The following is a 13,264-nucleotide window of genomic DNA, read 5'->3' on the forward strand; positions in this document are numbered from 1 at the left end:
TTGGAAATCAGTGTTCCTTCTGTTTACTAATGTGATTTATAGATTTATATTACAAATGGTCAGGAAGGAGTTGTACTTCCCACAAGAATAAAGTTTGATTCAAGGACATATAATTGGTAGTATACTATGAATAGGCTTAAAAACCTATAGGTGTTAATTGTCTTATTTTTTTCTCCTTCCAGTGCTGCCCTTTTACTGTCTTTGTAATACCCATTTACCAGATTTCAGCTGATGATTTTGTTAACTCCAGCAAAGGAAAGCAGCATTTTCCTGCATTTTAGTCAGATTTGCTGAGTTCTAAATAAATAATAGTTGCCTTCCCTATCAAGGGAGATAGCCAAGTCTTAAAAAATTTCAGAATAATTCATCGTTCTTACAGTTTTTAAGCAGTCCTAAGCCCTGAATTGAGTAATAAATAGGCTTTCTGTATTCCATTTGAACTTTTAATTAGTCATGATGAATCCAAGAAAGGTATCTTTAAAATAAAGAACTTAAGGTTTTAATTTTTTTTAATGTTTATTTTTGAGGGAGTGTGAGCAGGGGAGGGGCAGAGAAAGAAGGAGACACAGAATCCAAAGTAGGCTTCAGGCTCTGAGCTGTCAGCACAGAGCCTGACATGGGGCTCGAACTCATGAGCCATAAGGTCATGACTTGAGCCAAAGTCAGACACTCAACCGACTGAGCTACCCAGGTGCCCCTTAAAGTTTTAATATTTATTTTGTAGAATGGAAAAGGTGTATGTTTATTCAGTAGGTATTTACTGATTATCAGTTTTGTACATGACTCCATTAGATGCTGGGCAGAAATGAGAACCATATAAAATGAAGATGTTGGTCTTAAGCAGTTTAAACAGTCTCATTGAAGAGAAAAATAACATATCTAAGGAATTTAAAAAATTAGAGGTCAACAAATGGTTCGGTGATTGTATTTGACTTGTTTGGGTATGCTGTAGGGGTGAGAGATTTAATATTTCTGTATGGAATTTAGGCTTATATCCATTCAGGCCAGTGTGAAAAATTTATCAATACCTTTTGTGTATTTAACAGCATATAATTAAAAAGAAGTATAAATAGTGCTCAGTTGGGCAACACATACACTAAAATTGGAATGATACAGAGATTAGCATTGCTCCTGTGCAAGGATGACATGCAAATTCATGATATGTTCCATATTTCTTATAGTAAGTTTAGTTACCATCTCTTATATAGATAAAGAGAAAACAAAAGAAAAAAAGTATAAATGTACTTTCTGACATCAAAAGACTTCTGTAGTCTAGTTGGAGGAGATTGAGTGACAGTGACTAACTGCATTGAGTCTGTCTGGACTAGAAGTATCGGGGAGGGAAGACTTCATGGAGTAGATTAAATATGGGTCTTGAATGATGAGTAGGCTTCAAATATACCTAGGGGAAGATGGATGACATTTCAGACATCAGCAACAACAGTAAGTACCAAGAGCCTTCAAAAACTTAGCTTAAGGTGTTTAGACTTGAGGTGAGAGGCACTGAGAAGCTATTTAAGGTTCTTGATATGAAAAGTGACATGTTCAAGTGTATTTTAGAGAGATAAATCTGGCAGATGTATGTAGGGTATACAGGAATGAGAAGACATAAGGTAGGGCACTGAATATGAGGCTTCCCTAGTTCCTCAAGTGTAAGATGGTGAAAGTCTGGGTGAATATGATAAAAGTAAAACTTAGGAAAAGAAATCATTTAGTGATGCTTTAGAGTTCACAGAGATTACCATTTAAAACAAAACAAAAAACACATACATTTTTAACAGAACAGCATAATGGATCTAACTAATGAATTCTTCACTACTGGATGATCAAATGATAGGGATTTGTGAACGTGGACTTAGATGGTATAAACTACCTCTCGTTTCTGTGTGATATATCTTCCTGCCTTGTAAATGACCTTGTAAATAATGTAGCCAATAAATGTAAATTACCAATTGCAATTTTTTTCTTGCAAAGTAACGTTTGACAAATATGTTCCCCATGCTGAATCTTTAAAACTATAGCCTGAAAAAGGCAACAGTGGAATGTGAAATGTATTTTTCTAAATTGGTTTTCAGATGTTAGAGGAGGAGCTGTCCTTGGTTTAGAAGTTACGTCTTTTGGGCTATCCTTGGTTTAGACGCTGTCTTCCAGACTGAAATAATTCAGTTTGAGAAAATACTAATTGACATAAAAGATTTTTGAGGTAGTTGGAGGATAGAGTGAGCTCTTACGTGGGTAGGTATTTTCAAAGTTTGATTCTGGACCCACTCAAGTCTACAGTGCTTGCGATATTTCCTGCTTAGTAAATGATCCCACTTTTTCTCTGGAGAGGTAGTACTGCTTTGGACCCTTAATCTAATCTGGATACCCTTACTAGAGAGTCTAGAAATTTGGGTGGCATAGGTATATTTACTGAGCTTAAAGCAAGTAATGTCAGTGAGTGAAGTGAGCCTGTTAGAAGAGAGAGAGGGAGAGAGTGTGTATATACATATACGTATATATGTGTATATATACACACACATATATACGTATATGTATGTGCATATGTATATGTATCGATACACATATATATGAATGTATATGTAAAACTGGAGAGTGTGCCTTAAATAGGGCAGCCATCAGCATTAGCTGATAGTTGCTGTACAGAATACATATTTAGTATTTTTTCAAGAAAAGCTGTAAGTCTGGATTTGGGGATAAAATCTCTGGATTGTTAAATGATGGCAACTTATTCAAACAAAACACTTTGTGGTCTGAATAAATCATGCCCAACCCACTACTTGCCAGTGTGTCTGTTTGATGTAAACAATGTCCAGTTAATGTCAAAGACAGTACTAGAGACTCTTGTGGTTTCTGTTTTGTAGCATTGAGCAGGATATGCAGACATTTCTTTTTTGCAATCCACAATGAGTTCCATGGCTTAATGAAATAGTTTAGGGTTTTTCATAATCTGTTGCTACGTATTGCAGATAGCATGCACTTGTGTTCATACAGTTTTTGACAAGGCAGATTCCAAAATTAGCGCCAACTGTGGTTTTAACTGTGGAAACGTCTAGTTTGTAGCAATGACATACTAAAATGTTTTTGAAATGGATATGAATAACATTTTCCTCAAGAAACATTTTAAAATATAAAACTGTTTACTAAGTTTTTTGCTTGTCCAAACGCTAGAGAAACAATAAATCATTCGGTAATAATGTTGCTTTTAACTTTCACTTGGGGGACTGTGTCTTTGAAAAGTGTATTGTCTTTTGTTTTTTTTTTTAATCGGATGTATCTTCCAGGAACTATTTATGGGTATAGAATGTAATTTTAGGGCAGATTTGTAAATTAAGTAATGTATTAAGAGAGAATTTTGTTCATTGTAAAGCTCTATATGTAAGGGATATTGTGTCCTTGAAATAGTGTTATTTTCCCTTAAGTCCTGAAAATAAATTAGATTTAATCAGCAGTTTTTCATATTTTTACTAATCTTATCCTTTGTCAATATAGTGGGTACCTTGTTTGGAATGGTACTGGCCTAAGAGGTAGGAGTTTTTGTTGTTGATGTTGTTAGCTTGAATTTAGAGATACAAGTTGTGTACACTGTTTTGAAGATGCCATTTCAGATACTGTTTTATTATAGAGTTTTTGGTGTTCTCTGGAGTATTTTTATATTTGAGATGAATTATTTCTGACCAATGCTTTTTTTCCCCAAGTTTAAGTATATATTTGATTTCAAAATGAGTGTCCACGGGTATGATTTTTTAAATGTGTTCTATACTAAAATGTTTCAAAATGGCATCAATGAGGTCTGGTATTGAGTGCCTTTATTTAGAGGCCTTTTATTTTTGTGAAATACTAATGAGTAGTCAAATGTTATTTATAATTAGATTTGTTAATTTTTGAAAAAAGAGAAGTATCCTGTGTCATTTTTAAAAGCCTAATTTCATTAGTCAGTGTGAGGAATATTCTAATTTCAGCACTTTTCTCCTTTTACAATAGGATTGGATTCAGCATCAAAATACATCTACTCATATTGAGAGCTGCCGCCAGCTACGTCAACAGTAAGAACAAGTTTTTCTTTTTTATAGGTAGCAAATTTACAAAATAGTTCATGTTCAAGTGTGACTGTTTAATACCATTTGTGTGGTACTTTAGAGAAAAATATTTTTAGAAAATTATTGCCTGTTTGAAATACTTTATAAAGTATATTTAATCTTTTCCCAAAAGGAGAGAATTAAATATGATCTTTTCTTCTGAATCCCTCCTAATGTAATCCCAGTAGGTAGACTTTAACAGGAACCTCTTATAACCCTGGAGTAACAAAATCAAATTGTATTTCTCCTACCGTCATTAAACGTGCTAATATAGTTGTGTGTCAAGTTACTGGTCACTAAAACTGACATACTAAACATGAGAGTAACATTTTGGGTGAAATGATTTTTGTGCAGCTGGTTTGGGATTTGGTTTTGTTCTTTATGAAAACATCACCAAATTTTTTTGAGATTATTCAGGACTCTTCTGGTCATAAATGATAAACAACTCAAAGTAGTTTTTTTTTCTTAAGTTTATTTATTTTGAAAGAGAGCACATGCACGTTGGGGAGGGGCAGAGAAGGGGGGGAAGAGAATCCCAAGTAGGCTCTGCCCTGTTAGGGCAGAGCCTGACAATGTGGGGCTCAATCTCGCGAACCTCACAAACCATGAGATCATGACCTGAGCCAAAATCAAGAGTTGGACACTTAACCGACTGAGCTCCTGAGGTGCCCCTCAAAGTAGTTTCTAAAGTAAGGAAATGTATTAGCGTATACAACTGGGAAATTTAAGAAGTGGTTCTAGTTTCAGAAACAGCTGAATTTGGATACTGAAACAAAAATCAAAGCAGTCAAATGTTTTTGTTCTTTGGCTGTTCTCTTCTGCTTTGGCCTTGTGAGATCCCAGGTACACTTCCTCTACAAAGCAAAATGACCCCCATAGTTTCAGACTTAAGGGAACTGTATAGTTAATAATTCCAGGAGTTAAAACCAAAATAGAAACACACAATAACCCTCAAAAAAACATCTTGCCTCATAAGCCCTTGGTTTGACTCTTTTAGTCTACTTTGAATTAGTTGTCCATCTTGAAATCAGGTATAATGGTTGTAAGAATTGGGTACTCTACCTGTGTTGGTGTCATGTCCTTGCTCCTGCTGTTGAGTGTGATAATAAGCCCTACCTGAATCATATAGACTGTATATGAGTAGAGATAGGAGTTGCTTCCCTATATAGATGCTGTGCAAGCATAAGTTAACTTATGGAGATAATTTGTCATCTGAATTAGATAGGCTTAGCTAGCACTGTAAATGGAAGATCGCTCTTAAACCATAAATTTTCTCAGATCAGTAGGATGTCTAATTCTTATGAAGGTGAGGGATTTAAGTGGGAGTGAGTTATTTGTTATAGGTAGGCATTAATGCTAATAGGGGATTCTAGCTACGTATACTGCCATCAGTTTACTAGAGGAAATGACATGTATGCCTATTAAAGCCTTCTGGTTTTTTTTTGTTGTTGTTGTTGTTGTTTCTTGTACTTAGGACCTGATTTTAAAGTGCTTTCTGTGCCTGCCACTTAATTACTCCAGCCTACATTTTTACCTTTTTCAGGTTATGTGCTCTTGAAAAATACCTTCTTGACTTTTTCTACACGGCAAAAAAATAATGACCAAAAAAATGGATTTGATTAGGTGCTTGGGATCATTCCATGGGAAAATATATGCTACTATATTCTTTGTTTTTTTAAGTTACATTGTGTTCCTTTTGTTTCTGTACCTTAATCTATATAGACATTCCTCTGCTGATGTATATTTAGGTTCTTAGTTCTTAAGGTTTATTACCTCTTTCCTCTCTTTGTCTTTGTTGGATCTTCCTGGAATATACCACAAGAGTAGTTGGTTAACCTGAGAAAAGATACATTACATCAGAATTTTAGTATTAATAATGAAGAATAATAGCTATATTCTTATTATTGTATGCTGGACCTAATTCTAAGTCCTTTACACAATTTAATCTTCACAGTAACCTTTTGAAATGTATATATAATGATTATTTGTGATTTTTACCATGAAGGAAACTGAGGCACAGAGAGTCGTTTTCCCTGCTATCTCACAGCAAATCATCGGCACAACTAGTCTGTCTAGCCATGGATCTTTCCTCCTTCCCCCCCCTTTTACACTCAGCATATTATTCTGAAAAGTTTCTAAGCTGCAAAAGTTGAAAGGATAGTAAACATTCATGTATTCATCTTTATTCACCAATTATTATCATTTGCCACATTTATTTTATTTTTATATAAACTTTTTTGAACTATTTGAAAATAAATTACAAACGTTATGGTAACATCACTCCTCAATTCAACATCTGTCTCCTCTAAGAGTAAGGAAATTTTTCTACAATGGTTATCTGTTATAACCACAATGAATCCCTGCCTATCCCCCAACCACACTCCCAATCTGAGATTCAGTCAAGATTCATGCATTACAGTCTCTTAAGCTAGAACAGCCTACTCTGCCTGTTTTGTTTCATTTCGTTTCATTTCGTTTCATTTCATTTCATTCATTTATTTTTTTGAGAGGAATGCTTTCACAGCGTTGACTTCTTTTGAAACATCCAGGAAAGTTGTCTTGTAGAATGTTCCAAAAGTACATTTTGTATTTTCTGTTTGTTTCCTTATAATTAAATTGAGATTGAACTTTTTGTCACAAAAACTATTGGTGATGTGTACACTAATCACATTGGGACATAGGTAATGTCTCTTAGGTTCTTGTTCTTAGGAATTATGCTGTACTGCCTTTGTGAGGAGTACCATGCTTCTGAAACACATTTTAAACTAGTTAGACAATATATAGATAGTCCAAACTCTACTTGAAGAATAGTATATATGTTTTATCTTCCTGCCCTGGCAGCAGAGACAAGAACATGTATTTTAGCAGTCAGCCTAATGAGGATCCAAAACATTACTACTAACTCTTGAACAGTGGCCCTCAAGATCTTGTGAATCCATAAACTGGAGAGCTCAAGGAACTTAATAACCTCTGTGTTGACAAGCAGCTATATTTCTAGCATTGTACATGTGAGAAAGCTAAAGCTTACTCACATTAAGTAACTGGGTTTCAGATGCATGGTCATTAAATGTCAGCATGTATACTTAAGACCTAGTATTGTTTGATTCCAGAGGGCTTGCCTTTTTTTTTTTTTAAGATTTTATTTTTAAGTAATCTCCATAACCAACATGGGGCTCGAACTCACAGCCCTGAGATCAAGAGTCACATGTTCTACTGACTGAGCTAGCTAAGCGCTTCCAGAGGTCTTGCTTTTATTGATTGATTTGTTTATTTGTAAAGTTTATTTATTTATTTTGAGAGATTGAGTGAAAGAGCGCGTGTGCAGGCAGGGGAGGGACAGAGAGAGGATCCCAAGCAGCTCTGTGCTATTGGCACAGAGCCGGATGTGGGGCTCGAACCTGTGAACTGTGAGATCATGACCTGAGCCGAAACTGAGTCAGATGCTTAACCAACTGAGCCACTCAGGTGCCCTAGAGGTCTTATTGTTAAATGTTATATCATAGACCAGAAATTTACCTTCTTAGATGGTAATAAAGTAAAGGGTAAGTGTAAATGAAACAGTTATTCATGTTTTGACAATTGTTGATGCTGGGTGATGGATATGCTGGATTAAAGTTAACTTTTTTTTTGTCTTCATAGTTGTCACCTTATAGTTACAAGATGCTTTAGGCATCATGTTTCTCAAAGCAGGAAGAAGGGGGCAAGAAGCAGGAAGAATTTTGCCAGTGGTTTTGCACCTATGTCTCATTCGTTTGAACCTCAATCACTGGCTATGTTCTAAGGAGGCTAGGAAAGCAAATATTTAGCTTTTTTTAGCCTTTGTAGTAGAGGCAGGCAAGTGAAAAGGAAGTTGAGAATTGCTGTTGAGTTAACCTGCTAACATTGTCTGAGACAAATAGTAACAAATAAAAGCCATTTTACCTTACTGTGGTTTTGACCTGACTTTATTTTCCTGCCAGGTGACTTGCTGTAAGAGTCGGCTGCTTCCATTTCCTTACCTGGCGCTCCTCTTGGTTATTGAAATTGTGTTTTTGAATATTAATTGGCTTAATGGTTTAATTTCCAATTTAAAATTTTTTCCAAAATTTCCAATTAACCTTCCAAGTTCAGATTCTCTAGAAAAGTTGCGGATGAAGATGTCTTTTTCTTAGACTTCTATGATGTTACTGTTCCTTCTACTTTTTTTTCTGTGGTTTCTTAATCTCTTTTATTGGTTTGTCTTTGCGTTACTCTTGAGTGTTGGTGTCCTCAGCCCCTTTTTTCCTATAAACTGTATTCTCTGTTAGTCTCACACAGTCTTTGTGCTATATGTGACTTCTGCATGCCTGATTTTTCAGTATCTTAGTCCTCATCTTTCCCCATAATTCCAGATATTTATTTCTAGTCGTTGTGAAAAATTCTTGTGTTCTTTTGGATTTCAGAAATGTTTATTGGTCCCCTATTGCCTTTTACTTAATGTGCACCCTCCTTACCTTTAGGAACTTCACCGTTTGTAATTCTGAGCCACCGTTGCAGGTTTTTCCCCTCATAATTGCTTTTCATCATTTCCATGCTGCAGCCAGACCAGTTCCTGGAATAGAATACTTATTTTGCCTCTAAATTCTTTTATGTATCGCCACTTAATGAAACCTACCTTGATCCATGCCTATTGGTAGACCTTAAAGGGCTACCTGGAAAACAGCCTTTTCTGCAAATTCTCCCGATTCTTCCCACCAGATGTGTCTTTTCGAGAACCACTAGGTACAGTGTAAAGGGCTCCATACATGTTGTATTCTATAGAATTGTGTCCCCTGGAGTTCTGCAAAGTGCATGAACTGTCTTTGTCTTTTAACCTCTACCTAAACTTGTGTCATGTACCTATTCTGTACCTCTTTACACACTTTTATGTGTATTCCCTATTTTACTTAAGTAAACTTTGAAGTCTTCAAAATTGAGAATGTGTTTCTTTTCCTTGAAATGCCTACTAGAGTAATGCTTTGATTATTTCTTGAATTAGACACTCAAATATTTTACTGCCAAGAAAATTTTCGTATATTAATCTACTAATAAATTATGTAAACTTAGGTTTTGAATAGTCCTGATACATTGCAGGGAAAGATTAATTGAAACTTATAGTCTCATTTCAACTGTTCATTAATACTGTTTATTCTCAAAATAGGTATCCTGATTGGAATCCTGAGATCCTCCCATCAAGAAGGTAATTCTTTTTTGAATAGTGGTGTTGTTGAGACTTAATTTTTCTCTTAAAAGTAAACAGGTATTTTTTTTTAAAGGTATTCTTTTTGAGTTCCTGTTTTGATTGTTTTCACTTTGAAACATCAGACAAATGCAGCAATCTCTATGAATCTTTAATTACCCAGCTTAAGTATGATAGCTCACCTCTGTGAACTTCTGGTTTTTATTTTTTTTAGTCTTTCCTGAAGATACTTTATGCGTTTGTTATTATTTTATGTTTCGGGGATCTTATGTTATAAATGCCTTGAAGGCTAGGAATGGTTTCATTAAGCTTTATATTCCCTAGGAGGTACCTATTTAATGTATGTATATACAAGTACAGCAGTCAAAGACTTTAATATTTGTAGCTGGTATAATCTCTCAGGAAAAATTGTTGGAAAGCATTTGTTCATGTAAGTCGTTTCTTAAATTCTTTATATAACTTAATACTTTCAATACATAATTGTCTATATTGTGATATAGGAAAAGCTCAGGAAATTGATGAAGGGTATTGTCTGTATATTAGCAAAACTGGGATCCAAGCAATTAGAGGGATAAACATTTGTTTGTTTCTTATTTATCTACAAGGCTGAATTGCACCATAACATAGGTTTTTTGTTTTAAATAAATATATGGTATCAGAGTTTGGTATTGTTAATAATCTGTTGTTAAGAAGGGACTTCGGGGGATGCCTGGATGGCTCAGTTGGTTAAGCATCCGACTCTTGGTTTTGGCTCAGGTCATGATCTCACTGTGGGTTTGAGCCCTGCACTGGGCTCTGCGCTGACAGCACGGAGCCTCCTTGGAATTCTCTCTCTCCCTCTCTCATTGCCCTCTCCCCACTGGCGCTTTCTCTCTCTAAATAAAAATAAACATTAAAAAAAAGTGACTTTTGTTATTTAATATAACCTAAATTTACATTAAATTGCTGAATCTTTTGATCCCCCCTCACCCATTCTTTGTAGAAATGAAGGCAATAGAAAAGAAAATGAAACTCCAAGAAGACGTTCTCATTCCCCCAGTCCTAGACATTCTAGGAGATCAAGCTCAAGTCACAGATTCCGTCGATCTCGAAGCCCAATACGCTATATATACAGACCGAGAAGTCGAAGTCCAAGAATTTGCCATCGTTTCATTTCTAGATACAGATCCAGATCCCGTTCACCATATCGAATGAGAAATCCATTTAGAGGTAGTCCAAAATGCTATCGATCAGTTAGCCCTGAAAGGACATCACGGAGATCAGTGAAATCATCAGGTACACTTATGGATGTGAATAATAGATCTACTTACTTTGACTGAATTTTTCAGTTGGTTTTTTTTGAATTTTTTATTTCTATATTTTTAATACGTTTGAAATGGTGACGTGTATGCTACTGTCAAGATTTAACCAAAGTTGACATTTTGCGCTATTTGCCTTAGCCCTTCTAATAAAATGGAATATTTCATTTCTGTGTTTAGAATTTCTATGTGAAATTGACCCACATCCCAACCTAGTCTGATCTTCTTTTATTAACTATCAGAAGAAATTTGGGAGAGTTTATCTGTCTACCCAGAATCAAATTTAAAAACCATGGCTAGGCAAACATCTTAGTTTGGCCATGAGTTAATTTAAAATTTTTTTGGTATTTTTCATATTTTCAATCTGTGTCTTAATATTGGTTTAGTGACCTTTCTAGAAATATCTCAATATGTTTCCTCTGAGATCTTTTTAGAGGTCTCCAGCGTCTTCCCTTTTCCAACTACATGTCTGTGAAGCTGGATTTTCTTTATACATTTCAACCAAAATAATGTATCTATCAGACTGGATGCAGAAGCAGATATGATAATTCAGGTTTTAAGTGCAACATGAATATCTTTGGGAAAATACACAGTGGTGCTACTCCTCCACCTAATTTTTTGTTTGAGAATTAAGGTGGTTTTTCATAAAAATGTTATTTATGCTAACACAGGAGATTATTATTGTTAAATGAATTAGTAAATATTTTAAAATTTTGATTTCAATTTCTTATATGGTAAATACTGATAAATTTAACACAGAAACTCTTTGGAGTCCTCAGTTTTTAAGAGTGAAGGGGGATTCTGAAATCAGAAGTTTGAGGACCACTCAAGCTCATGAGTGAAGAATTGAAAACTCAGAATTTTTTTGTGTGTATTTGCTTCCTGTTTGGTCTGACAGTGGCTCTATGTGATAAGTATTTGGGCATTTGAGTTCTTCCTTTTTCTTTACTAATGTGATGAGATAGTTTCCACCTTAAGTTCTTTTCAGTTGAAGTTTCATTTATGTCCTTTTTACTAGATAGAAAAAAAGCATTAGAAGATGTAGTACAACGATCCGGGCATGGGTCAGAATTCAGTAAACAGAAGCATCTTGAAGCAGTTGATAAAGGACACTCACCAGCACAAAAGCCTAAAACTGGCAGTGGATCAAAGCCATCAGTAAAATCTACAAACTCTACAAAGAGTGATTCAAATTTAGGGGGACATTCTACTCGTTACAAAGTCAAGAATATTGAAGATGACACATTACCAGAATGTAAACAAGTGTCTGATAAAGCTGTTTCTCTCCAGCGTAAGGTCAGTAGTTCTTGAATTGTTAGTGCAGTTGTGTATATACGTGTCTTATTATGACAGAAAAAGTTGCTTGAGTTTTTTATTTTCATATTTTAAAAGTTTGAAATTGTGACTTGTTGAAGTATGTTGGTATGGAATATTTTATTGGTTGGTTTTATGAATTTAGTAAAAGCCCAATAATTCAAAATCTCATAGCTTACAAATAAATCCTGGAGGTTTGGCATTTGATGTAACAAAAGTGAGAACATTTCGGTGGTTTGGTGGTTTTTGGCTAGCTACACAAACAGGTTGTTGTGATGAGTTTTGCTCTTTGGTGGGTAAGGTGAATGTAATCACCAGCAATATAAATGAGTTTTTGTAAGCTGTACAAGTCTCTACTGAGAATTGATCATTTTTAATCAATTTTTTTACTTTTTTGAAGTATAGTGCAGAAGTCAAATACTCTTGTCCAGTGTAGAACAGCTTATTTTCTGGTACTGATTTATTGGTGTATTTTGACTGTATTTTGACTGTTAGTTATAATCCTGAGGTATTATTTTATTACATATGTTAATTACTATTATAGTAAATAGTATATGAATCATCTGGAAAACAGGGTAATTGCTAATTTTAGGCCAAATTATCAGATGTTTAGTGTGTTGTAGTATTAACAAATCTTCAGGTATTTAGGTGCATATTACTCTTGTCTAAATATTTTCAACAGTTCTAATTCCTTGCCTTCAAAGAGCTTATATTTAGAAGGATACACTTAAAATGATCTACCTGTAATTACACAATTTTGAAGAGTGTTGGGAAGAAATTTTTAATATGGGGAATAGGCTAAATTAATGTTTAATGTTCTTTTCATTTTTTCCCAGGACTTGTAGATGGTGGCAGTGGAACTTTTTCAATGTTTGTTTATTTTTGAGAGAGGGAGAGAGAGAGGGAGACAGTTTTTGACATAGGTGATAAATTTCATATTGCAGGGTATTCAGATTTTATACATATTTTATATGAATCTTTTTAAATGTTATACTTACCTAGGTATCATTTCTTTAACGTTTTAAAATTTATTTTTGAGAGACAGAGACAGAGCATGAGCTGGGGAGGGGCAGAGAGAGAGGGAGACACAGAATCCAAAGCAGGCTCCAGGCTCTGACCTGTCAGCATAGAGCCCAACACAGGGCTTGAACCCACAAACTGTGAGATCATAACCGGAGCTGAAGTCGGATACTTAACTGACTGAGCCACCCAGGTGCCCCTACATATCATTTCAATTATTATTATTATTTTTTAGAAATCTTAGTTTTTTTGTTTATTTTTGAGAGATAGAGTGCGAGGTGGGGGGCAGGGGGGGACGACAGAGGATCCAAAGTGGGCTCTGTGCTAACAGCAGACAGCTGAATGCTTAACTGACT

At 35.0% G+C, this 13,264-nt stretch overlaps 1 protein-coding gene and 1 non-coding gene across 12 annotated transcripts in view; both read left to right on the forward strand.

The window, feature by feature from the left end:
* Positions 1–13,264, forward strand: part of ZNF638 (zinc finger protein 638) — a 137,106-nt gene that overhangs the window by 69,506 nt on the left and 54,336 nt on the right. For 10 of the 11 annotated variants that reach the window (XM_027072235.2, XM_027072239.2, XM_027072240.2 and 7 more), the window contains exons 3-6: positions 3,985–4,046; positions 9,238–9,276; positions 10,259–10,551; positions 11,593–11,870. In XM_027072235.2, coding sequence (XP_026928036.1) covers positions 3,985–4,046; positions 9,238–9,276; positions 10,259–10,551; positions 11,593–11,870 — 672 coding nt within the window. The remainder of the gene's footprint in view (positions 1–3,984; positions 4,047–9,237; positions 9,277–10,258; positions 10,552–11,592; positions 11,871–13,264) is intronic. The other variant, XM_027072238.2, reaches the window with a different exon arrangement.
* Positions 1,073–1,176, forward strand: LOC113603323 (U6 spliceosomal RNA). The gene has a single exon (XR_003424903.1). It is a non-coding gene; the product is annotated as a U6 spliceosomal RNA (small nuclear RNA).

This window comes from Acinonyx jubatus, chromosome A3 (genome assembly GCF_027475565.1).
Source record: "Acinonyx jubatus isolate Ajub_Pintada_27869175 chromosome A3, VMU_Ajub_asm_v1.0, whole genome shotgun sequence".
In the NCBI taxonomy this organism is placed as follows: Eukaryota; Metazoa; Chordata; class Mammalia; order Carnivora; family Felidae; genus Acinonyx; species Acinonyx jubatus.